We start from the raw sequence: 28,000 nt of genomic DNA, 5'->3' as shown, positions 1-28,000 counted from the left end.
TATTCCTCAGTGTCGTTAGGAACCCTACTCTTCGTGGATTTATAAAGAACTTGTATGATTCTTAATTTCATGGGCTGGAGGAAAAGTCCAGATTGTTCTAGACCTTACACGAGGAACAAGGTAACATAATTTTGATGAAGTCTTTGTAACGACGCCTCTCACTATCTGTAAGTCAATATTTTGCCATATCGACAGGGCGTTGCCTACATTATGGCACTGCACAATTGAACAAACCAATTTAGGCAAGGCTTACGGAAGTTTTCAAAAATATGCCACCAAACTTACCAAACTGTCGCACATTTCCTTATTTTCATAATATATATACAAGATGGCCAGGTCATCTGTTGCGAGATGATCTGGCCAACATGAATATAAACATTGCGAAGTGAGTCTGGAGTTCCCGATAAATAACATTTTGCAAATTTTGCTTAGAGCTCCATAAGCTGTATCTTTTGGCTATTTTTTCAGAACTTTTGTTTTGTGGTTTCCCTAAACTTTCTGTATTGAATTCCTAAACTGTAATTTAATGCCAAGTATATAGCATATCAACACAACCTACATGAGTATAATCTACATTGTTATTGTTGAAAATTGTATTCAAGTCCGGACTAGAATTCATTTGTAAACAATAAACAATGGTCACTACACAAATACAAGCTGTGTTGACAAAAAGAATACTCGAAATTTCAGCATGACAAACGGATTAGGGTCAGACACGGTAGTTGATATACAGAAGCAGCATACTGAAAAACTTGCCACAACTTACAGCTTATGTCCCTTTAGGTATCAGTTTTCATGTCGATTTTGTTATTAGTTTACTTCAATACTGACAACTATCAGGACGTCGTTCCTCTTGTATCTCTCAGTTGAGTCATCGGCTCAAGCAATTTACGTATTCACGTGATGTTTGTTGAAGATGACATTTGACTCTAATTCTAGTGAGACGATGACTCCTTAAAGGGACAAAGTCGGCCATTTTTCATGAATTTTGTTTGATACGAGGTACTACTTATATTGTTTGACATGTTGAAAGATACTGACTGAATGGGTGACCATGCATATATTCGACACATATTTAGACACAGTCAATGAAACCATCGCTAAAATGAATTAATGGTCATGACCATTAATTCATTTTAGCGATAGTTTCGTGTATGGTGTCTGAAACCGGGGTCGAATATATGCACATGTCAAACAATATAAGTAGTATCTTGTATTGAACAAAACTCGTGAAAAATGGCCGACTTTGTCCCTTTAAATACACACATCTTTATTGAAAGCTGTCATTTTAGAGATTTCATGGGACAATTTGTATCAGAATATTCACTCAATATGAGGATATACAATGATATACCAACTCAACGACGATAAGTTGATAAATTGTATTTCACAAATATTAATCCCTTGATATTTTGCAGCTTACTTTGCGAACAATGGGCAAACGTGACTGTTACAAAAGCTCTCGAATCGATGCTCGCTGAGGACTTGACGTTCTTGTCTCAGTCTCATGAGACGAGTTCTGAATTCAGACATATTCAGAATATTTTGACTTTGCGACTAACAACAAGGATAAGGGAGAAGCTAAGCGGCATGTGTGTACTGTACGGGTCACCTTTTGCAGCAAGGGACCAGCAAAGTTATCCCAATAACCATAAGCTTAGTCAGCGAGAATTATGTACCCTTTCGCTGAACGTTTTCGAAATGAAACTCTCTGGATGCACAGATTAGATTCCGCTACATATTTTTTACTGTGGTCTAAATTTTTAATAATATTCCCCCACCTCAAAAACATCCTTTGTGCCGCTCTGCTTGTTTGCACTTTGTCAATTTATCATTTATTTATGTGCACAGGTGACCCTCGAATCTGTCACCGTCTCAAACTGTGTATTATGAGCATAATAATATATTCGGGCATTTGGAATGGAACCAACACATATGCCATTGCTCTGAAATGTAATATGAACAAAATTAGCTACAAACACCACAACAGAATAACCTATAGCGGTCTGAAAAAACATGAAGAATAATGACATCCTGAAGTTATACAATAACAGTTAATATAAAGAGAATGAATTACTGTGATGAATAAGTCATGAAAGGAACAGAGTGATCCAATGGACGCTTTGTCTTCCTTACGTCATGTCAGCTAGGTGACTGAACAACAATCAAAATCATTATCGTTATTTACCTTTTTTCTGCATAATTATATAAATTTGGTTTATACATTGCTTAGGGTCATTTCAGGTCAGGTTGACTGACTTAGTTCGCAAATGCCTTGTAGGTTTGACTTGGCCACTGTATGCTGGTTGAAAAAATCCAAGACAGTATTTATGTATTTGTTGGTTGGCATGCAGTGAACCAGCAGGCTTAGCCGTAAACAGAAAATGACAATTTGAAAAGTATCTAAATAAAAAAATAAATCATGAAGACATATACATATAGCCCAAAACAAGAGCACAACTACAGATAACAACAGATTACGAAGGTTCCCTCAATAAGAAATTACTGATAGCAAAACAATGATTAAAATTATCATAGAGGCCACGTTCAGGCCTGTCACAAAATATCTTGGGATATATTTGTCCAATCATATACATATTTTAAAGTTTAATCTGAAGTTATTCGTCCGTAATGACTGTTACTGAAAGTCGATGGTACAAACAGTGTGAATATTGAAATTGGTTTAGGTAAGGACAACAAAAGATGTAGAAATAAACGAACGCGATGAACTATATTTTAAGATGTCCACATGTGTGGCGTGATGGAATTCAAAATATAAAACAATGTATGTCTCTCATAAACGAGCTAGAACCCGCTATAGAATGCTGTTGGTGTAATTCTTCAAAAGATCTGCTTTTCTGGGAAGGCAAACGTTGATAAACCTCAATATGGACATTTTACTGTGCAGTAATAAAATGTGGCAATGCTGGCAGTAGTCACTTATGCCACAAGGGCTCGGCCTACGTAAGTATACGTGTCCATATTTGCCAGGGCGCTGGTTGCAAACCACAGTCGCTTGTCACCGTGCATGGAAAGTAGTTTGCAGCTATCAAAGAGTTCCTGAGACCGTAAAAATGTAATATTGTATTTCGACCTTCAGCAAACATTTTGACGTGGATGGGGTCGCATTTAGTTGAATGCATGGAGACCCAAACGAGATGAGTTGGACATTTCTAAAAAGCCTGCCGTCGTGGCATATCAGGCAGGAGACTCTACATCTGGCTCTACACTGTTGCTCTAACTATCATTTTGAAGGAAGAGCCAGTGTTCTGCAGCGAAATATTATAGGGAAGTTGAAACTAATTAGTAATATTGTGGAACAATTAAAGTAGCGTTGTGGTCAATAACGGGTCACAGTGCAGTGGTAGTTGTGTACACACCAAATGCAGAAATATTTCAACCTGGCACCTTAGAAAGAAGCATGTGACCATTTCATATATCATATTCAAGCTAACAGCTAACATCTCTACTGTTTTCATCTTGATATGTTCTGAATAAGCAATCTTTCCCAGTAACGAATAGTCAGATTATTTACTAAACTGTACTAATGGTCACCTTTAACAGCAAGGTACCTGTAAGCACAGTCGACCAAACATCTAGAGATGAAGACATTAAATAATTCTACTTGTTCATACTGTGGTTTAACTGTTTTACACATATATTGCCATCCTCATCATGTGATGTTTTTTGACTTGAAGAATGTTTTATGTGCAAGTTTAGTTTGCTTTCATTTTGTCAACATAGTCTCTTATTCATGTGCGTAGATGACCGTTGAATCGGTCGCTGTATAAAACTATACATTTGAACATACTGAAAATATCAAGGGGTTTGAGATGGAGCCCACATATGCCATTCTTGTGGAGTGAAATATGTATAAATATGAAATGATGAGCAACATAACCGAAGGGCGTTGAAGGCATCTACTTGTGATGTGAATGCAACCAATTTTCAAAGTGTACAGTGCAGCCACACTTGAGTACATGTAAATATGACAGGTCAATCATTAAATTATGGATTTTGTGGTTGACAGATATTTAAGGATAAAAAGTTATTGATCAACCCGTGTGTCCTCCATACACCATGTCAACGGGATGACTCAACAGCTATTAAAATATCGTTTATAACTTTTTTCCCTCGCACACTTACATACATGTACATGTAGGTTAGTTTGATATATTGCTTGGGGTCATTTCAGGCCAGTCTGGCTGAGTCAGTGTGTTGGCAAACGGTGGATTAGACAATTTCATTTGACAAGCAACTAGATAAAGAATAACCCAAAATATAAAGAGACTCATGACACTAACAAGTGAAAGAAGACATACAAGGAAAACAACAGATCACAACAGTTTCTGCAAACAGATATTATTAGGACTAAGAAAATATAAAAATTATCAGAGAGGTCAATTTCAAGCCAAACACAAACTCATTTAGAACATATATGAATGTGATAGTGTGTATATTTCGGTTCAAATGAAAGTTATTTGTACATGAGAACTTACTAGATGTAAACCGCCATTTTGAAGCCATTTAAAACAATATGGAACGTTAATTGGGTAAGAACACACTGGTGATGAGCTACGAAAAGCGACACACGAAATGAACTATATCCTAGCATGTCCATATGCTTTCGAGGGTGGTGTGACGAAATTCGCAGAATCCACGGATATTTGTCTGCCAAACCAATACTGGAGAACTGTTTATATGAACTAGTAATGCGTAAGTGTGGTCTGCAGAGTCAGGGGCCTCCAGGAGGTATCAGTAATAGAAACTCCAGCTGTCCCTTTTCAGCTAGTATAGGAAACAATGCTTTCGCAGTGGAAAGATGTCTGAATTGTTTGGCAGCTAACTTTCATTTCTGCAAGATTTTACACGATTAGCAATTATGTACTGTGGTAGATGGGTTTTTCATCAAGCTTACTAAATATGGGTGGAAGAAAAACTGTTTTTGAATTCCTGTCTTCAATAAACACATTTAAAAATTGGGATCACATTTTCCCACTGAAATATGTGTATTTTTGTATGAACCAGTTGAAACTTCTAACAAGAGGGTCTAACCATTTTTCATCATACCAGAAGTAGCATTCGGGTAATTTGTCAGGTCAGTGTACTTGAGCACAGAGAATTTTTGACCAATCGATATACTGAAATTTTAAGAGCAATACAGTGGTTGAATTTAGGTTTATAAGTGGTCCATAAATTTAAATTCCTATTCACGAATGTTAAGGAATAGTTGCTCGAGCTAGTCTGTCATGTAGTGTGATTTGAGTCCAGCAAGTTTCGGCGGTAATTCAGTATGACCGCCAGGCTTTCAGAGATTGCCATTTTACTTAGTGAAGTTAGGCTTTGTACATGTGCACCAATGTTGACATTTTTCCTTATTGGTTCTCAGCTGCTGTATACAAACATACTATCCTAGAACAGTCCGTTGCACGCATGGCATTTATTTAATTGCTGGTATACTTCAGGAGTTCAGATTTCTGGCGAAAGGGTTAACTAAATGATGGTGTGATGTCAAAACTCGTATGACTCTACTCATGTCAATCAAAGAAAGCATTCCGGTGCTGTGTGGGACAGGATGGTACAACTGGGTCGGTTTGCTGAGTGTATAGCTATCTGTTACACCTGTGCCATCGTCGCAGAGCCAGAGCAGGATGTGTGAGCTGTTTGAGCTATTTGAACTGAATTAAAAACAATCCACATTGCAAGGCCAGATTGGCCATTACCTTGTATATTTCCAAGGTACGGCAGCCAGCCGCAGAACTCTGTTTGACGTCAGATATTGGAAATTAAGTACCATCCGGATTTTGAAACATGTCGTCAGACCTAGCACTATGCTAGATGCAAGCTAATGTTGATGCGAAGTCCAGACCTGTTCTTTGAAAATGTTATGAGAAAAGTCAGATGCACGCTAAATATGCTGGAATAGTGTTGGAAGTAATATCCAATGTCGCGCCTTGTGCCTTGTATTGGATCTGCCAACATAACGATCCTCTGATAACTCCACTCGATTGCCAATTGTTTGTTAGTGCCCTCATGGAATTGTTCACAAGCGACGGGGTGTGTAAAAGTGAAATATGCGTCAATAAGTTTGTACCTTTTCCTTTGGAGTATGTCGCTATTGCTGTACCACGCAGTATGGATACGCCTGACCTTTTGTGACGTAAATTTCAAAAGGTCAGGCTCCAAAATCCTTGTAGCCAATGATCGTCAAATCATCAGCGAAGCGCAGTCACCACCCGACGTCTGCAGACTTTTAATTTTTGCAGGTTCTATATCTCGTTATATATTTGGTTCTGCACAATATAATTGAAGTCAGAGACATAATCCATGATGACAATTAATTCAAAGTGTGTTGACCTCTTCCAATGGCTATGTGTCATCCAGGGTCACGAGTTAAATATATGAAATATTTCACACGATGACCTGTTAAAATGGTGCATTTTTCAACAGAGCTGAGTTGAGTCAGATTATGATGATTCGATGAGGAAGGAGTACCATGACAACCGGTACGCGGAAGAAAATCTTCAAACGCATCCGGCTGTTTTACGCTGGTGCCCTTGTTTATGGAGTATTGACTTTCATTGCAGTGGTGGTATTGGGGAGATCAAGTAAGTTCAAGTGAAATTCTACATCACACGCTACTCAAACCATGTATATTGCCTATTTCGCATTCCCATCTTCATCCTTTCCGGTAGTTTTCAAACGGCGAGCGAAAATCACACCGGCCATCACCGCTGTCGATGTTCACTTGATCTCGAATGTATCATAGTGACTACATAATTGAGATATACCTTTAGAAGCAGCGTACTCACAGCAAAGTCTTTTTGACATTTTAAATACTGGTGATGTCCACTAAGAAATGTTGGGATCATCCTGTCTCGGTGAATGGGTTAAAATTAGACGACATAATTTATTTCGATATGTGCGCCCTCTAGAGGTACTGCATCTTATCATTGAAGACAAGTTAAGTCACTGCGATCTACCGTATCTGCCCTATGCTGTTCGAAATATGTCTGTATTTGCATGTGTTTTTTCTCGCCACTCCAGAATATTTATCAAAAGGTTTTGCCCTCAACAACATCACCCGAAGATTTGACTTTCGAATGCGCGTACCAATGACCTTCGATCAAGGGGATATCTCGGATGAGCAAGCGGCATCCGGGTCAGTGTCTAACGTAACCTTTCGACGAGAAAGCGCAGAGAGTTCTGTCGGGGAACTTCACGTTATCTTGCTTGCCAGTAAAAGAACAGGTTCATCATTTACCGGTGAAATCTTGAACCAGAATCCGGAAGTCATGTATGTATTTGAACCGCTACACCAGTTTACTTTCAGTGTCCTAAAGGGCAATATGGAAGGGGACATCTTCGATTCTCAGTCCATCGAAATGTTGGACAGACTGTTCAAATGCGATTTCCCAAGCACCCCTTTCCGGCTAGAATTACAAAATAGGTTCTTTTGCCAGAGTAGTCTTGCGTTTAAAGAGACAGTCTGTGCTACAAGGTCAAAAGTTAACAGCAGCAGAGAGACTTCAGGGAGAGCATTTGCAGATGTATGTAAAAGGTACAAATACCGTGCTTTCAAGACCATCAGACTATACAATCTCGACCTTCTCCGTTCACTTGCGGTGGACCCGAAGCTCAATTTGAAAATTATTCACCTTGTGCGCGACCCGAGGGGTATAGTGAACTCAAGGCGTAAAATCAATGACAAGAACGTAGACTTTATCAGGAAACAAGTACAATGGGACGAGACCGAAGACCTTTGCAAGGATTTGGCGAAGAATTTACACATAGTCAGGTCCTCTCCCGAGTGGCTGAAAGGCACCTACATACTGGTAAGGTATGAAGACATAGCAAAGCAGCCAGGCGAGACGGCCGACAAGATATACCAATTCCTCGGACTGAGCATGCCCGAGAAAGTTCGCAAATGGATTGCGCAGAATACCAAGACAAGTAATAATAAAAAGGGGCATTTGGCAGGACACGAAATTCGTCTGCGACAGCCACGCAGTGGAGAAAGGAACTGCCATACAAACAAGTGCTCCGAATACAAGAAAAATGTTCCAGTGCAATGGAGATGCTGGGATACAAAAGTGTTCAAAATGTGACAGAGTTGCAAGATGAAGATAGAATTCTTGGTCCATTGCCAGCTGGACTCTTATCTCTCGTATAGGCTGAATCAACTGTGTAATAGGAGCACCCAGGAGTGCGTTCAAATAGGGCTGGAAAACCGGGCATTTTGCAATTATATACTCACACGATCTGCATATTATCCGATAACCAACGTTGAGTATATAAGCTTGTTCGTGTCACGGGTATATAATCCCTTGAATATTTTCCAGTTTGACGTCATCTAATAACTCGTGTGTTTTTTCGTGAAGTCAGCTTGGGCAAGAAGTTAGTAAGTCGCTCAACGATAGGCACTAGTATCTGATCGTGACATCAAACTAAATTAACGAAATAAAAAATTAAGAAGTTACATGTAATTCTGATCTGTCATAGCATCAGCTTATCCGCCGTATTGGATTCATCATAAAATATATCTCTCAACAGACCTGTCTGACTCTCATGTATTAAACTCTTTCTGCCAAGCTAGACTACAGCAACGCCCTACTCAGCGGTTTACCGGACTCAAACATCAGATTACTACAGAGAGCACAAAACTCGGCTACCCGTCTCATCACAAAAACACAGACAAGAGATCACATTGCACCAATTCTGAAGGAACTTCACAGGCTCCCCGTGTCTTACAGAATTCAGTTCAAAATGCTACTTCTCTTATATAAATCGATACATAGACCCACCCCTTAATTCAATTCAATTCAATTCAATTCAATTCAATTCAATTCAATTCAATTCAATTACTTATTATCCACAATAAATGTAGAAATTCGCCTTCAGGCTCATCATATACAAATTAAAATAGTACAACTAGCAAAAGCATTCTATAAAAAAGGACGCTATTACACATTGAAATGCTTAAAAGCACACACAAGGTAGCGACATAGATACAAAAATTGAAACATAGATGGAAACAACAAAGGACCAGCTGGAGGTTTAAAACAACTACATCGAGTTTGAGTTTAAAATTGAAACTGCTGATGGAAGAAATGACTTTTTGAAGAGGTTTTTCTTTGCACGAGGAACCCGAAAACGTCTCTTTGACGGGAGTTTCTGGAAGTAACCATGAAGAGGGTGATCAGAATCATTGACAATATTCTGCGCTTTCCTTTTCACTGCCAGATGGTAAAGGTTTACTAGGGAATTTTGACGACTGCCAATAATTTTTTCTGCCATCCTCACAATACGAGAAAGCTTACTTCTGTTTCTGACAGTCAAATTTCCATACCAAAAAATGATATTATAGGTTAAAACACTCTCAATGAGGGATCTGTACACCATTTGTAAGATATTTTGACTCACATTGAACGATTTGATACCTGGCTGAACTCATTGAAGTCAAAACCACTAGCAGATCTCTCCGATCAAGTCTACAAACCACACTTAAAGTTCCACGAACTCGGTTACGTTAAAATCATACGGCGACAGATCCCAAACTATATACCAGCTCATATTCGACCAGCTCGCGACATTCTCACCTTCAGATCTAAGCTCATTTCTTCAAGAGGGCCTACCTATGACCTTGTGTAAAGCGCCAGTGAACATTGCTGGTAGATACCAGGCGATATATAAAGTATTTATCGTATAGTATCATATATCTCCAAATATACCCAAGTCACGGTGAATGAATGGATGGATGGATATGTGGGTATATGAGTTGATGTGCGGGCGGATGGATGCGGATGTGTGGGTATATGGGTCACAGTGAATTCAGAATTCTTTCTCTGTATTCTCATACATCATCATCATCCGAATCCATGGTTACAGACGGTTATCTATCACAATTAGACACCCTCTTTTCCGGTCAAAATTTCATTCATTTGTATAGATTTAAGTTACCGACAGTTCCCTCTGAGTGAAAAAAAAAATTATACTGAGTATTTGAGCGGAAGCAGTGGCCAATTGCACCAAAAACAAAATATCATGTTAGAGGGCGCTATTTTGCTTTAACGTGAACTGATTTGCAACGAATATAAATTTCAAAACGAATTTCGTATAAACGGAAAAAATTGCAACGAATACGTACTTAAATTGTGAAAGGAAAATTTAAATATTTTGCTGCTAAATTTTCAAACGTATAGGAATTGAAAAAGCAAGGTTGCACTTAGACTCTCTCACAGCCCTTCGTTCGCTACGCAGTTTATGCGCCCTCAACGGTCTTTGTAACAAGCCACGCTAACCGAGCCAGCCGTGCTGTAGCGTAGCGGCTCGCTGAGCCGAGCTTCGCTCGGCTCAACTGCTGAGGGCGCTAGTATGGTCGAAGGCGTAGCTGGCGAGGGCTGTGAGAGAGTCTAGGTTGCACTCTGAGAGCTGTAATTTTTCATCACAGAACGCACCTCAGGGACCGACTATATTCGGGTTTTCAAACTCTTACACAGCCTTTTTTGGTCTATCACTTGCAGGGTCTTATTTTAAAGCTCATGGAATAAACTTTTCATCAGTCTGTTTTGGGAGAATCGAACATTTAACCCACTCTAACACAGGAATTGCCGCCATTTTGAATTTCAGGAGTCTAGAAATATTTGGTAATTTGTTTCTCTCGTACCAACTTGAGTTTCATTCTTGATTTCACAGGGGAATGGTTTACAGTTCCCTTACAAAGAGTTTGAGCATACTTTTTATTTTGCTAAACTACGAGGCTCGCACTACCTTAATATTACAACGTACATACTATATATATACATCAGGTCATTTTTAGAACAAGAACTTTTACAGTCTTGTACTATTTACTTTTATTCACCGTGACTTACTAGGACCGCACGTTTACATAACGTTTGCTGCCGATGGTAGACAGTGTGCTATCATTCTTTCACTATACTTCATGAATAATAGTCACGTTAGGGAGCCTCAGTGATTACAGGGGGTGGGCCGGGGGAATTGAAGGTAGGGTCACTCTTTAGAAGACTGTTCAAGGAGGAGGGTCACTTTTTATAAACCTATCTTGGGAGGAGGGTCACTTTTGACAGAAGCTGATTTTATGGCCAAACCTGTGATTGTCCGTGTGGTATTTCCTAAATAGGAAATCACCGATGGAATACGCCGATTCTTTTCAATAGGTACACATTATCCACAAGTTTCACTAGCAAAGAAGATGCAGTGGTATCCTACATTAAACACCTTGAACAGTTAAAACTGATAAAAGACAAGAGACAAAAACATATGCAACAGGTGGAGAAGTGTATATCAATTATCAAATTTACATAAATGCAAAGATATTGTTAGCTTTATATTGAAAAAAATTGTGAATAGTTCTCTCATAGGCTATCACGTACAGTCAATCAACATTTCAGTGAAATTCCAAAATCAAATTTCATGCACAACCATGGACTTTTATAGTAACCACTCTAGTCTAATCACGAACATTAATTTCAATAATCAAGCGCACATACATGCACAGATTTACCTAGTTTGTATTGAAAAAAAATATTCATAGTTTCATCATAGTGAATCAACATTTCAGTGAAATTCCAAAATCAAATTTCTTGCAAAGCCATGGACTTGTAATCACTCTAGTCTAATCAAGAACATTATTATCAATAATCATGTATACATAAATGCACAGATTTACCTAATTTTGTATTGGAAAAAAATATTCATGGTTTCATTATAGACCGCCATGCATAGTAAATCAACGTTTTAGATCATCTGAAATTCCAAAATAAACTCATTGTACACAAATGCAAATTCACTTCCCAATTCAGGCAAAGAACATTTAAATACATTATGAAACATATATAATATACAGATATGTAGCATGTTGTGTGGGGGAAATTGTCGATACTTTGCCTGATAGACTCTATGTATTATGATTTGATATTTTTTGATGAAGCACTAAATCAGCCACATCTTGCCTTCCTATAGTTGCACAAAATATGGTTACCCTCCCTCAAATGTATGAAATACCATACCTCTTCAAAAATTCTTGCGTGATAAATTACGATTGTGCCTCCTCTGTAATTTGTCCCTAACTAATATAACAATTGAACCAATTGTTATGTAAAGTAGCTGACACTGTTTCAGTTATTCCTGGGGAGAAAGCCGCAGTGGTTTGGGGGAGAGTCAAGTTGTAGAATGTCAGACAAGGGGAGGGTCACATTTTACGGTACAGGTGTTCGCAAAATTCCCCGGCCCACCCCCCTGTAATTACTGAAGGCTCCCTTATTAGGGGTGACAATCGGGGAAGTGAAGGACAATCTATAGGAAAATCGAACCAAGGGTGCAGAATGGACGATGCTGCGAACTCAACAGCCAGTACCATGTGCCGTCCTAAGACTGTCAACGTCAAGGTTGAACTACAGTTCAATTTTCGCATTTTATTTGAGATACTACATTGCTGTGAAGTTTGAGGTAAATTAAACACACCATCACAACTCTTAGAGTTCATGATCTTGCAACGCTCTCCCTTGTAGAGATTTCATCTCGAAGCTTTCCTCACGTGGCAAAGGCTAGTAAAAGGTTGTTCAAGATCGTACGAGGAGATAGGAGATAGCGTCATACTTTTAATTAATTTTATTGGTTAAATGAGAACAATCGACAACGGTATATTCCGTAGTGTGCACTTGTTTAATCTTAAGCAACAATCCAAGGCTGGCGGGAAATTTCAACATGATGACTATTGTATAATGATGATAAATTATTTTGTTGTTATGTAAGTTTAGAATAACTGTGTAGAGAATGTACACGGACGAGCTTATTTGAGACGTAGAGTGTCATGTTGCCATCTTGAAATAAATCTTTAATGTGGTGCTACAATCAACATCTTGGTGTTTCAGATTCAGTTACTGAAAGCATTTACGATCCAGACTGATACCTCAACTCGTATTCCCCAAATATGAGCGCAACAGTCCATAACTGTAGCATTATTTCTGCGGATTGAATCTACCACTTGATAATTCAATAAAAAAACGCTCCTAGTTGGATGGAAGGGTGTTCTCAGTCTGTAGCTAATACCTTATAGACATTTTCAGATATTTATTTTTTTTCTCAGTTATAAAATTCCCAAACCACAATAAAGTACTTAATTTTTGAAAGCCCTGATATTGGGAAATCCGACCGTGCACACTACATACCAAATTTATGCATTGGTAAGCCTTAGTAATATCCTTCAAATCTGTGTCTGGGATTTCCTTTTTATGCCTTTGTTTTTTGTTATGCAATATTAAAGATGTTAGATTAAGGTGCTTTTCAAGGAATTTAAATTGTCGCGCCATATAAATTGAATGGAGACTCGGAGAAAAATTCGCAGACAGTGATTTGAGAGACATTGCTTATAGGCTTGTCAATGCATACATTTCAACCGGAAATCGTGCAGCGTGTTCGCTAAAGGGAGGAAAAACCGATTTTGGAATGTTTAGCAAAACGCTTGTCACATGATTATTATGCAAATGATGACTGTGTACTGTGCACGGTCGGACCAGGGCTTTCAGAAAATATATACTTTATCGGGGTTTGGCACTTCTATAACTGAGTAAAAAATAAAAATCTAAAAGTGTCTATAAGGTATGTAGCTACCTTAAGTCGTCGCCCCAAAATTAATTTCGTACAGTGTCGGCAGTGGCATTCGAAGAAAACCACGGCCCGCTTTACGAGTTTACATTCGACAAGTACGTGGCAGCAACCTGCCGGATTTTACCTTAATCGTCTCCAAGACATTAATCAGTGCAAAATGGTAGACTCGGTGCCTTTTTGAGTGACAGTCATCGACACGACTTATGCATAGAAAGTCGACCACGTAAAATTCTAGTGGGAAATCGCACCGATTTAAAAAGAGATGTCCAGATTTCGAGTTGTAATTAAAGCAGTTATTTTCCACCATCACTGGCGAGAGGCAATACTAGGAAGTTACACCACAGATGCATGTGTTGAAATAGCTGGGGAAGAAATAGAACCCACGGGTTATATAATTTCGTCGTTCGCCGGGTACAGTTTACGGAAATCCCGTGACAAATGTAACGTAACAATTTCTTTGCTGGTAGTTGTTTGTTCTCAGCTGATTATCCGATGAAATCAAACAGCAGTTATGAACTAATCACAGAGATAAATTGTGCTGAACCCATACACTAAGGTAGATAGGAAACTACACTTGATCCCATAAAGCTTAGCGGGAGCTGCCGATCATTTGTATTTGATTGATGTCACTGTGTACACAGTCCGTCTGGCTACCGGTACAAGAAGTCCTAGTCGATGAATCCGGCAGAAACTAACTCACTACTGCGCAGACTCGAAGGTAACGCATTCAATCGCTGGGAAACCTGGTCAGGGCTGCCAAATTCGGAATAGGCTTAATTTGTATGAAATAGGAGAGAAAAGAGAAACTATTATAAATGATTTCATTTTTTTTAATTCACCGACTTGAACCAAGTCTTTAGGGTTTTACTCAGCCTTGACTGAAACGTCCTCACCAAGAGCTCGTCATTTGTCATCCTTTCATCTTCCAATAGTTATCAGAAATACCCCTACCTGTATTAAAAATAAATTCAGAAGATCTGAATAGAGGACCGTGGCTTTGGTTGAATAATATCATTGGAACATCCGTCTTCGTAAATGTATTTAATTCACAGTGCGGTCGGCAAATTCAAGCCTTGTCTTCATTAACATGAACATAGCATTTATGATGGCGCTGCACGAAGGCAAGAGGAGTGCCGCGAGCACAGTGAGACGGTTGAGGACATTGGAAACCTTCCCTGGCTTGCGCTTATTTTGAGGATGGCATGACATGACATCGGCATTGCCTCGGATGGTGTGATAGACAGTGGAGGTTTGGTCTATTCTTCTGTGACACAGAAGCCGAAAATATATTGCTCATAGACATAGTATGGCTATGGAACCATGATCTTGTTCAGAATACAAATAAAACACTGGCATGCGGCCTAGCCCTGCATACAGGTCAGTGTGTTCCCGGCGTTATGTGTGGTGGAGGCCGTATAACGCCGGGAACACACAGACCTGTACGCAGGGCAAGCATGCGGCCCAACATGATAACGGTATTCTTACAACGGACCTATTTAACCATGAAACACGTGCACGTGTTTCACCATTTAAAAGTGCGATGTATGTCTATGATCACACTTTTCCCGAAGTCATGTTTATTATCTTAATATCCTGATACAGTCTTATTAAATGTCAGATATTTTCGCAACTGACCCATGATACGTACCGCAAGGGACTGAGAGAGAGAGAGAGAGAGAGAGAGAGAGAGAGAGAGAGAGAGAGAGAGAGAGAGAGAGAGAGAGAGAGAGAGAGAGAGAGAGAGAGAGAGATGCCTTGCTATCCGTTCTCAATGTCAGAGTCAAGGTTTCAGGAATGCCAAAACGCTTGCCTGTATCCGGCATGATAAACCCTTTCCGCATGTTATGTTTTTTATATCTACAATACACGCTCTACCCTGAGGAGATATACAAATTTGCAGCAACTTGTACCGGTGAATGTGAAGCCAGCTGTTTTACCATATTACAGGGGCGCTTCTTGAGGGGTCAGTTCTTGAGGGAGTCCCGCATCCTCCAAGTCTGTATGATATCGACACGAACGACCAATAAAATCTTTCTATACTATGAACACCATCAGTTGCCTGTCGAAAAAGTCTGTCGTCTTACGGTATTCAACTGCACACTGTTGGTCAACCATTCTTCAGCTTTCGCCGTGCTGTCCGAGGTCTGTACACGCCATCACATCACTACCATTCAGTGATCATGTTTCAATCGTTGAATGCATGTTCTGATCATGTATCTTTTGACTGACGGGCGAAATATGCCGTGGTTTTTAAAAACTGAAATTTCCATGTTACAGGGAAGCTAAAATCCTTCATCAAGTTAAGGAGTCAATTCTAGAGGAAGTACCGTAACCTCCAAGTTTCTACGATATCGACAAGTTCAAACGAACGATCGATAAGGGTATTCTATAATCCCTCCACACAACGTCAGCTGCCTATTGAAAGGGTCCGTGTTCTGAGCACACTTGAGGGGACAGAAGTCAGCCCCCGGGCTGGGGTTGGGAGGGGTGAGGTTCTTTGTGCAACGGTTTATTTTATTTTATTTTATTTTATTTTATTAGTTTTGACTGTGATATTTCAAATAAAGATTTAGACTCTATACCATCTGACTGCTTTCTTTATTACCTACAAGTCATTTTATTTTATTAGTTTTGACTGTGATATTTCAAATAAAGATTTAGACTCTATACCATCTGACTGCTTTCTTTATTACCTACAAGTCCTTATCTTCTCTCCAATCTGTGTACCTGCCAACGTCAATTGCTCGGCAAACATCATTGCCAATTGGCTAATAAACTGTCCGTATCAGCGAATTAATTAATAAGTCAACACCACAACTGTCGCACATTTTTTTACTACGTGTGCGATAGCCGTGATTATCTAGGTAACGTTTCGATCACCTGTGCCCCCAACCCGAGTTGATGTAGAAGATATTCATTCGTGACCCCGAACACGAACTTGAACGCACGACGGTTCCATAAACCCCGGGCCCCCGTACGTGTGTCAGTAAATACTGACCGACCGGCCAGCGGAAAATAAAACACTTGTAAAATCGCAGAGAATAAAAACACGGATGTTACCGGTACAACCTTTCGTATGTGTGTCGTTAGATAGAAAACATCAAACTTGGCTTTTTCGTTTCTGTCAAATCTCAAAGAAAAGGGAATTTCGATTATATAGTTTCCGACGCTTTGTCAACACTTCAGACTACGAGAATAGCAGGGTATAATCAAAATCGATAGATTTGATAGATTTTAAAGCATGCGAATGATATATATAGTGATCCAAACCACAGCCCCTCCGCGTCTAAGCATTTTTTATAGTGGCATATACTTTTTTTAAATAAAAACTTCATTTATATGAAGGAACCCCGTCGAGAAATCAAATGGTGGTCGCCGTATCAAGAAGGCTTTTATCGTTTGTATAGAGGGTCCCCCGGAAGGAAAGCCGCCTAGCCGTGCGGCTTTTTGTTAAAAAATCTCTCCGTGGCAACCAAAACCCCACTGCACTGATGAAACGACTCCATTCATTCAGGGGTGCCACCTGAGGTGTGGACTGCAGACAGTGATCATCGCCTCCCCCGATGAACCGATGGTTGCAAGACAATTTCAAAGGTATGATTTAACAAGGGTTAGCTGGTTGCAGGAACGCAGTTTCATTTTCCTCTGAATAGTCTGTTGTTTACAATATCGAACGTGTTCTCTTTATGTGTGATCTTATGTAACCGCAGAGGCGTAATGCGCTTTTTCTTCGTCGTTGTCACACTCCATATCCATCTTGGAAAAGCAGATGTCGGGAGATTCTTTAAGGGGGTAGGACGGTCTTTACAGTGATTTAATAGAAGAAAGCTTATATACTTTTACTTCGTCGTCATCTGATCCAAAGACCGAAAGCGAAGGAACAGTCGTCATTCGATCGTTCTCGCTCAATATCTTTCCCTGTCACTGTGCTTTACACTACAACTATGAGGTCACACCCATGACACCATGCAGTCTATGTCATAGAGGGAATGTAGTTGAACACAAGGGCAGCTGGTAGAATAAGCTTAAACCATTGAGTCTTGCGTTCTTTATCTTCATAATTGTGGATAAATTGTAAACACTTAGAGAAAATGTTCGACCATAAAAGAATGTCGTCTAACACACCTGACGCAAGGCACAGCCGCCCATTCCTTTCTTCACCACGAACAAACGTATTGAAAATAAGGCCGCTTTGTCATTACACGATAGCGAAAGCTATTCATATGCAAATATTCAAGTTGGGGCAACCTTACCCTTGAAAGTGCCTGGACCGTTTACTGTCGACAGTCTATGTGTCAACACACTGAAGTAGATGTTTGTTAATGGGTTATTACCGTGGTTCCACACCTCCTAAATCTTCACATCAGTTTGTTTTCCGAAATGTTTAAGGCACCCGTATCGATCAATCACTTCCACACTGTCTTAAAAGTTTCACTGTCTGAGCAAACGACTACATGACGTGAAAAACAATGTCAGAGTCAAATTGTCTTGATTTCATTCGTAACGTCAAGAGCGCATCACTCTGGAACAGCAAGTCCTGGTAAAATAACGAACAAAAAATGATAATACGGAAACGTTATAATTTTAGGACGATGGTGCACTGAGTCGCTTGCAGGTATCATCATAACACGCGACCCCTGCTATGATTAATGATAATAATAATAATCGTAATAATTAGCTTATTTCAGGATATCATACAAAAGAAGTATATAATCCCAGAGACTTTAAAAAGTACACAACACATAATGAGAGGTGATAGACGGTATTAAAGAAAAATTATTTAAATATCGACACACAAGCTAAAATCCATACCTAAAGAAAGTAGGCAAACATAATGAACAATAAATTAGACGAAAGAAGGCTGGAATTCTACACTCTATGAATTCAGAAAGTGGTTGTAAAACTGATATAAATCAGGGTGCAAGTTACTAGCATCACGTGGGGTAGAGTAACAGTGTATAAATGTAATTTACACGAAGTGCGTTGTCAGAAGTGGAATGTACAAGAAATGTAAGTTTTTAATTTCACTGAAAATCTTGATTGACTATACATGGCGGTCCATGGGGCAAATTATGAAAAAACCTTAGAATACAAAATTCGGTATATCTCTGCATTTATAGATGTTTGATAATATACCTTACTAGAATAAGGTGGCTACAAATGCAAATGTGCTGAAGAACTTTTATTTTGGAATTTCACCGAAAATGTTGATTCACTATATATGGAAGCATATCGGGCAAACTATAAACATTTTCTGGTACAAAACTAGCTCTGTCTGAGCATTTATAGAAGTATAAATTGTTAAATATTGATTTTTGGGGGGTTCGACTTTGTGACTCACCTCACTATACGAATTTTTTATATTTTGAAAAAATAAGCTTCTCTGGCTTTGCATCATTCGTATGACTGATCCTCATTACCAAAACTCAATTCCTAAGTTGGTGACCTCTGTGCGAGTCCCTGTTAAATCCATGGGATCCTTAGGCAGAAAAATTAGGTGATGAGTTTAACCAATACTCAATATACACGCACTTGAAATGAAGAGACCCACCTATAAAGGTATACCGTGCCTGTCACCGGTTCCAAATTTGCCACAGTTACCATGGAAAGAGAAAATCTAACCAGTCACAGATTTTAAGCGGGTGGCGCTTTTTAAAAACAGCGCCCTCACACGGGCATTTTGAATACCAAGGAATGCCCCTTTGGCCATATATGGGCATATTTAGATTACAGGTGACTGTATACCTTTAAGTGACAAAACCGGCAACCTAATTCCGACTGATCCATTAGCTCAGTGGGTAGAACATCCGAAATGTATTCGGGGGATGAGGGTTCGAGTCCCGCATGGGTCACTTGATTTTAGGTTGTATTATATTTCTTGAAAAACATTAACAGTGCTCTCTGTACAACCAAAAGCCAAACTTAATATGTACTTCAAGTAAATAATAGAATTACTTCTATAGTAAATTGTAATGTCGTTTTCGTCATATTAATTGAAAACTTCAGAAATGGGCAACAGCTTTGCAACACTATTGCACCGATTGGATATGAAGAAAAGCACTACTAGCATTCACTGATTCCACCATGACGAAAAACACAATAAACAACGAAAAGAGGAAGGGTTTGAAGTCCAACAAGCTACTTTACGCATGCGTCGTTGCCAATGTTGTCTTTATGACAATCGTGGTCATCCAGAGAACGAGTAAGTTGTAAGCCGGGATTAATTGTCGACATGTTGGACAAAATCAACGGGAGTCACCCGTCCAGCTCGGAGAAAAATGTCTGTAACGTTTCCTGCTTTTGAACAATTAATTAATGTGCATGTGGTTGCATTTCCCAAGGCTTAATGTCAAACCTTCAGATTTTAGGAATTTAGCGAAGGTCCTGTACAAAACGAGCGTCACCCACGACCGAAAATCTCCATGTTAACTTAGAGATTATGAGAATGTATCGGTTTTTGTCTGATTTATGTGCCTAGTCTGAATAAACTAGTTTTGAATTTCATCTGGTTTCTAAAGAAGATTAAGTGCGTTAATGTCGAGAGATGGTTTTCGGATGTGAAATATGTCATTGCTTTGATCTCCATGGAAACAGCGATAGGCATATTGGCTGCTGCGCAGCTGGCAATTCTTCACAAGAGCGCCTCCTTACATTGAAATAGGCTAGCGTGGTGTTCCCAAAGGAATTAGAATTCAAATTAAATATAAAACAAATAATACCTGCTCGAACTAATGTACACATTGATTATCATTCTTTCTCAGATTATCAACGTCTTGGCAACCTTAACAAAGAGTTCAACATGCGCACGCACACCAATGCGGCCATCGATCCGGCGGATGCTGACTCAAAGAGTGCTCTCTCGGTGAACACGTCAAACGTTGAAGCTCGTAACCCTGAATCCAACAGTATCGCTACGTCCAGCAGGTATCTGCACATTATCGTGTTTGCAAGCAAGAGGACAGGATCATCATTTACCGGCGAAATTTTGAACCAGAACCCGGAAGTCATGTACCTCTTTGAACCACTACACCAGTTTACTTTCAGTGTCCTGAGAGGCCATATGGAAGCAGATATCTTCGAATCTCAGTCCATCGAAATGTTGGACAGTTTGTTCAAGTGTGATTTTCAGGGGTCTCCCTTCGTGACCACATTAGCAAATAATATCTTCTGTTCAAAAAGCCGTGCTTTAACAACAACTCTTTGTGGTGCTCACAAGGCTAGAAATGATAAAGCAAAGGTTATCTCAACGCTAACAAATATATGCAACAGCTACAGTATTCGTGCTTTTAAAACTATCAGACTGTACGATCTCGAACTCCTCCGCTCATATGCAGTGGATCCTATGATAAACTTGAAAATTATTCACCTCGTCCGCGACCCACGAGGTGTGATGAACTCGAGGCGAAAGCTCCACGAGATAAATCATGACTATCATAGGAAAAACGTACCCTGGGACGAGACTGAAGACCTATGCAGGGACCTGGTCAAAAATTTACACATTGCTAGTTCCTCCCCTGCATGGCTGAAAGATGCTTATATGCTTGTAAGGTACGAGGATTTAGCAAGACAACCGAATAAGATGGCCGACAATATTTATCAATTCCTCGGGATACGCATGCCCAAGGAGGTTCAAGATTGGATCCAGCGGAATACAAAGTCAGGTGATCGAAGAGCATTCAGTACAAGGCGAAATTCGTCAGCTACTGCCACGCAATGGAGAGAGAGTTACCTTATCAGAACGTACTTAAAGTTCAAGAAAAGTGCATCCCTGCCATGAAGATGCTAGGATACAAACTTGTCCATAACGTAAAGGATCTCCGAGACGAGGAAAAAGTCCTCGGCCCGTTGCCTGCTCTATTCTCAAAAAAGTATAGTACTGGATTACTATAGGGGACGGAATGTTCCTCTGTGGAATTCCGGTCGGGGTGGGAGGTGATGAGGAAGGTACTGCAAATATTTTTACAATGCCCAAGTTGAAAACATCTCCCCATGGATATTTCACAAAGCCCCCCCCCCCCACAAAAAAAAAGCAAAAATAAGACAAATTTACGAATTTTACCATTATTCTGATGCATTTAAACGATCTTCATTCCAACGACGCTATGTACAGACCGTTGACGTGGACCATGTTTGTAAAGCATTTCTGGTTATCCAAAAATAAGTCGCCACCATTTTGCACTAATAAGCTACCATAATCTTCTAGCCATTGCCACCAACAAGCTGTTGCAGACATTAACAAGTTCGCACTAGCAAAAGTATACAAACATTCCATTAGACAGGCCATTAGTCATACGCCAGCTATTACCATATCCCCACGTTGTTGATGGGTTTCAGAACTCAACGGAGATATTTTTCCAGTTTTTTGGGAAGCACAAAACAACCAATGCGACGTCTCCAGCAGGATATAAGCTTATCTACACCCATCTTTGGAAATCTTGGCGTAACAAGTTGGTAGCACAAAAAATGGAAATTTTTCATTTCTATAACCATGTAGACATATCCCGTGTTATCGAGCCATGTGTTTTTCAGGTGATATAGACACATGTTTAGGGATTTTTAAAGAAAATATTATCCATTCGAGTTCGGAGCACCACTAAACCCTTATAACTTTCTATGTGAGTACACCCGGGTTGTGGAATCCACCTGGGATCGTTTATCTTTCAAGATCTAGACAAAGCCCGATAATTATTTCACTTGTAACAGCAACGCAAATATCTGCTTCCCATTTTGCAAGCGTTGGGTTTTCACGTACAGATACCATACTTTTTCCAATTGTTAAAACAACACCACGTAAATATTGTTATGTGTCCTACGATGAAATAGTTAAATGAAAGGGCTGGAATACATATATTTTGTTTCTACATCAGTGTCCTTATTTCAAAGAAGGAAGTTTTAACTTACGGCGAAGAAATTATATTTTAGTTCTATGTCACTGAAAGAATTCAGCTTTAAGCTGTGCAGCAAATAATAATTATTAATAATTCTAACCTTTTCATGAAAGCTTTTGTTTTAATTTGATGTTATTCCTGAAATGAGTAACTCATAACGTATGTGCCTGAAGCAATAGACTATCATTCTATTATTCACCAATGGTGTCGGAGAAAAATTCCCTGTTAGATAAGTACGAGCCTGCTTTATGGTGCATCCAACGCGATGAAGTATGATCTTGCATGCCAGATGCACAGGGCGAATGATTTACAAATACTTGATATCGTAAAATCACTCTCAACGATGAATGAAGTGAGATTAAGATCGGGTTGCAGAGCTCCATAAAAATAACTTGACACAAAAACACCCTTGGCAGTGACGATGGTTAAATTTTTTATTTGAATACTTTCATTTTACTGTATTCTACCTGTAGTAAAAACAAATATGTTTTCTTTTTCCCAGTATGATGAAGTGCCAACGTATTCTCCTTGCAATCACGATTCAGTGTGTAAAACGTGCAACGTCGCGATAAATTCTAGTCCACACTAAAATTCTATTGTATACAGTATGATATTGGATAGTCCAAATGCACCACGTACAGGCTTTTTTCCTTACAAGTTGAGTCACTGGCATTCCGACATGATGTTATACATTAGACGGAACAAACACGATGGACACTACATCAAATGTTTTAGAAACCAGAGTTCTAAAATTAGACACGAAGTGTCGTCGACGATACCATTGTTGAATAAAGTTCATGACTTAGTCATGTTGGAAATACACATTCTCTTGTGGTCCTCTGTTTAAAATGTTGTTTCGCGACCACTTGCCTAGTATGCTCAGTCGTTCGGTTGTAAACCAGGGGAACATAGCCAACATCTGGCGCCACCAACCATGAGAGGATGATTTGAAGGATTTCGACATGCAAAGCCTAGGCTCTAGTTTCAATCATTGGGCAGCTTTCTTTGACATGCCAAAGCCAAGTTACCGCCGACAAATCTTTCTCTTCAAGTGGTATTACTGAAGCTAACTGTGAGCGACCACTCGTAGAAAAATAACATCACTTGGAAGAAATGTCAAAAACTTGACGTCAGGTCGCATGAAGATAGTCTCTGGGCGCAACTAAAACGGACTCAGTACTTTACCATTGTGAAGCTTGAATTTTCGAGAGCTCTCGAACTCATCACTGATTTGTAACCTTCCACTGAATTAAGTGTTGACACTTTCAAAACGACGGTCTCTTGTCAACGCATCAAGCATTTGAAAGACGTCGGCAAACGTTTAACAGTGGACAATTACCTACATTTCACATATATTAATCACGCTCAGTATCTTTGTATATACTACTAAACTCCCTTGGATCTACCAGTGCATTGGTTCGATGGCGCAGAGATCATAAACGCCCCCATATAATTCCGTTCGCTAAATATTACCAAACACGTGGCCTTACATTTATGGATAGTCCATTAGATGCAATATTTCATACGGTCCAGTATTTAATATTTTACCTAAAGAAACGGTTGCTTGTGCTACTCCAAAATCATGCAGGGATACCTATTATTCAAATTGTCAATGCAGCCTATTAGTTTGTCCTATGTCCGATTTCACCGCTGAAAACCGAACTATTTATCCGGCGTAGAATAACTTGTAATTAAACTTATTAATGTACGTGCGTAGTGGAAACTGCATTGTGTCGGCGACTATGATTCTTTGTAACTCCCCCATTAATTTTTTTTCAATTTTATTACACTTTTCTTAAACGTTAATATTGATCAACGTGTCAGCTCTTACATATATAGTAGAGTCTGAGAGAACAAGTTCGATGGTTTAAAGGAAAATTGGATCACACGAGTTTCAAACAAAATAGTGGAACTTTCTTATCGCCAGCTTCACATCGGGAAATATCAGTTACGGGCAGAAATTTCTTTGTTTAAATCATTTTCTTTGTACCACTCAGTTGCAATGTTACTGTTGTTCTGTGTAATCTGAAACACAAACAATATTTATCTGTCTAGAGATAAAGCTAGTGTTCCCTTTAAAAGCATAACTAGGCGAAGTTAACACATTCAGGCTTATTTTTGATGTATACTGATTTCAGATTTTCAGATTTTATTTATTTCAATACAAGGCCTCGGCCCATCGTACATTTCAATTGAAAGTAATATGAGAAAGAGACTGTCAATTACAAGACATCATACAATAAAAATTAAAAAAAAATTACAATGATGAACATACAATATTTAAGACAAAGACAAGGTATTATTACAAAAAGTTAGATACAGTTTCCTCCCTTCTCTTAAAGGCTTTCCTTAGATAAATTGCTAAATTTCTAATTAGGTGAGTATTTTCTGTGGCTAGTATATGGATAACCTTTCTTTCAGATGGATTTTCGATGTATGACCTTGAAATATACTGTGATCTTATGTCTTTATACAACGGACATATTAATACAAAATGAAATTCATTTTCAACAATATCAATATCAACACCACGAGCATTTTTACAGTATATGATGTATACTCTATGTATGTAATGCCGTATGATGCCTATGAAAGGTCGCTGCACACCGGGGCCTATGGATAACGACAGCAGGCTGTTTTTCATACATAGTCCTTACTGTCACGTAGATATTAATTCTGTACAGTTCGATCTGCCACTATAAGTGTTACCGCAAAACACTTAACATAGCCAAGCTTCTGATAGAGGTAGCTCTTGTCGACAAGAGAGCGACACTTCTGCTTTAATAGCTGTAAAGAATTTATTGTAATTGGAAGTTGCATCGTGTGTATGCCACAACCAACGCGCTCAATCTTTTGACATTTATCATGCCTGCTACTTTGAATGTGTGAACACATGAAGCGATTGACACTGGGCGAGCATTGAATCCCCCGGCAGCGCACTCGGACCATGTTCATGTTGCCTTTTTTATGACATAATGACAACGCAGCTTATTTTTGATGTATACTCTATGTATATAATGCCGTATGATGCCTATGAAAGGTCGCTGCACACCGGGGCCTATGGATAACGACAGCTGGCTGTTTTTCATACGTAATCTTTACCGTCACGTAGATATCAATTCTGTACAGTCTCCAAAGATTTTCTGGCGATTTTATAACCAAAGGAACTATGAGTACATAATGTGGTTGCATTAACTGAGATAAAAATAATCACTCAACAAAACTCTTGGACATCCAAACAATATTAAACACGAATATTATTCTAGCAACTAGTAGGTTTTCAGTCTGCGAAGTACCATTATAATAGCAGTTGCTAGAATAATATTCGTGTTTAATATTGTTTGGAAGTCCAAGAGTTTTGTTGAGGGATTATATTTATCTCAGTTAATGCAACCACATTATGTATCCATAGTTCTTTTTGGTATAAAATCGCTAGAAAATCTTTGGAGACTGTAAATGTTTCATCATAGAGCGCAGGGTTTCTACTTCCTACTGACCCACAACTAACGGCCTTACTGAACGTTGTTTATATGTTATCCGTGTTTATTAGTTGTAGGCAGGTCTGTGATCGTTACTTGGCCTTGGTTCTCTGTCCTTGAGGACTACGAGTTATTCTGTATCCTTATTCTACATGTCGCACGGTAGAGAATATGCTCATTGATGTTGAATTTTAACCCGTTGTAAGAGGAACTCGAATATTGACATTTATCTTAACTATATGGCAGATAAAACGGACGAATCCTATAAATTAGCCAAAAAATATACTAAAAAAGCAATATTATGAAACGAAAACGAAAAGCAAAAATATTAAGAGGTCTCGGGAAATCAAAGTAGGAGATATACAATTGTTATACAATTGTTATTTTTGACATAACATGGACGAAAAAAAACAATATATGCTCATAATAATTTACTCCATGCACACATGGCACACTTGCCACGTATCCGCCATAAGTGGCAAGTGTGCGGTGTAATGCATGGGGTAAATTGTTGCCAAATTTTGGCATTTGTAATGTATGTAGGCCGGTCACATTTGAGGAATAATCATTTGAAGGCATTTGTGATCTTCTGAGGTAGGTTATTGGACGGCCGAATGTTTATCCTGTTTGTTTCTGATATATCGCACGCTGAGCGTATCCTATACTTGGTATCATTAAGTATCACTGAGCAAACCAATACACGTAGAACGCAGGGCAGCTCGGCCGCACGATTAGCTTATCTAGGCAACGTTTCGAGGACCTGTGCCCCCCCCCCCCCCGAGTTGGTGTACAAGATATCCATTAGTGACCCTTGGCATTTTTTTCAATATGTGATGTATTTTTGTCAAATCTCAAGGAAAAGGGAATTTGCGATTATATTTTTCGACGCTTTGTCAACTTCAGACTACAAGAACAGCAGGTTAGATTCAAAATTGATCGATTTAATAGAGTTTAGATCACGCGCATAATATAGTGATCCCAACCACAGTCCTTAAGTGCCTAAGTATTCGAAGGAAACTGCGCGCGCAAACGTTTGAGGACGAGCATTTTTTAAAGTGGTACACATTTTTTTTAAAAATAATCTCTTATATGGAGGAACCCCATCGAGTAATCAAATGGTGATCGCCTTGTGAAGGTTTTATTAAGAAAACATTTATTGTGCGTACAGAGTGTCTGCCGAAAGGTAAGTCGCCGAGCAGGACGGCTTTTTTGTCGAAAGTCTCTTCGTGGCAACGGAAACCCCACTTCACTGATGAAACGAATACATTCATTCAGATGTGCCACGTGAGGTGTAGACTGCAGACAGTGATCACTGTTCGCCCGAATCCCCCGATGAATCGATGGTAGGAAGACAGTATCAAAGGTATGATTTAACAAGGGTAGCTTTTTGCAACAATGCAGTTTCATTTTTCTCTTAATATTCCATTTTTTAAATATTGACCGTGTTCTCTTTATGTGTGATCTTATGTGACCAAGAGGCGTAATGCGTATTTTCTTCGTCGTTGCCGTACCCCATGTCCATCTTGGAAGAGCAGACGTTGGGAAATTCCTTAAGGGGGCTGGACAGTCTTTAAAGAGATTTAATAGAAAACAGCATATGTACTTTTACTTCGTCGTCATCTGATCCAAAGACCGAAAGCGAAGCAACAGTCGTCATTCGATCGTTCTCGCTCAATATCTTTCCTTGTCACTGTGCTTTACACTACAACTATGAGGTCACAACCATGACACCATGCAGTCTATGGCATGGAGGGAATGTAGTTGAACACGAGGACAGTGGGTGGAATAAGCTAAAGCCATTGAGTCTTGCGTTCTTTATCTTCATCATTGTAGATAAATTGCAAAATGTTCGACCACAAAAGAATGACGTCTAAAATGCCTGACCCAAGAAATATTTTCCACAACAAACAAACTGTATTGAAAATAAGGCCACTTTATTATTACACCATAGCAAAAGCTATGCATACGCAAATATTTAAGTTGGGGTGAACTTACCCTTGAAAG

At 39.2% G+C, this 28,000-nt stretch overlaps 2 protein-coding genes across 2 annotated transcripts; both read left to right on the top strand.

Annotated features, from left to right (window-relative positions):
* Window positions 1-2: 2 nt before the first annotated feature.
* Window positions 3-8,552, top strand: LOC139151564 (carbohydrate sulfotransferase 1-like). Its single transcript, XM_070724458.1, has 3 exons — window positions 3-120; window positions 6,451-6,608; window positions 7,048-8,552. Exons 2-3 carry the CDS (start codon window positions 6,497-6,499, stop codon window positions 8,106-8,108), a joined length of 1,173 nt encoding a protein of 390 aa, XP_070580559.1. The 5' UTR covers window positions 3-120; window positions 6,451-6,496; the 3' UTR covers window positions 8,109-8,552.
* Window positions 8,553-17,132: 8,580 nt separating this feature from the next.
* Window positions 17,133-23,339, top strand: LOC139151563 (carbohydrate sulfotransferase 1-like). Its single transcript, XM_070724457.1, has 3 exons — window positions 17,133-17,223; window positions 19,636-19,831; window positions 20,391-23,339. Exons 2-3 carry the CDS (start codon window positions 19,714-19,716, stop codon window positions 21,404-21,406), a joined length of 1,134 nt encoding a protein of 377 aa, XP_070580558.1. The 5' UTR covers window positions 17,133-17,223; window positions 19,636-19,713; the 3' UTR covers window positions 21,407-23,339.
* The last annotated feature ends 4,661 nt before the right edge of the window (window positions 23,340-28,000 follow it).

Source organism: Ptychodera flava, chromosome 15 (assembly GCF_041260155.1).
Source record: "Ptychodera flava strain L36383 chromosome 15, AS_Pfla_20210202, whole genome shotgun sequence".
In the NCBI taxonomy this organism is placed as follows: Eukaryota; Metazoa; Hemichordata; class Enteropneusta; family Ptychoderidae; genus Ptychodera; species Ptychodera flava.
The sequence above is the reverse complement of the archived record's forward strand: the minus strand, read 5'-3'. Positions and strand labels throughout refer to the sequence as shown.

Excerpts from the sequence above, each read along its gene's own strand:
- LOC139151564 (XM_070724458.1), top strand. The coding sequence starts at position 6,497 with ATGACAACCGGTACGCGGAAGAAAATCTTCAAACGCATCCGGCTGTTT. Across the intron at positions 6,609-7,047 it reads GGTGGTATTGGGGAGATCAA|AATATTTATCAAAAGGTTTT; the intron begins GTAAGTTCAAGT and ends TCGCCACTCCAG.
- LOC139151563 (XM_070724457.1), top strand. The coding sequence starts at position 19,714 with ATGACGAAAAACACAATAAACAACGAAAAGAGGAAGGGTTTGAAGTCC. Across the intron at positions 19,832-20,390 it reads CGTGGTCATCCAGAGAACGA|ATTATCAACGTCTTGGCAAC; the intron begins GTAAGTTGTAAG and ends ATTCTTTCTCAG.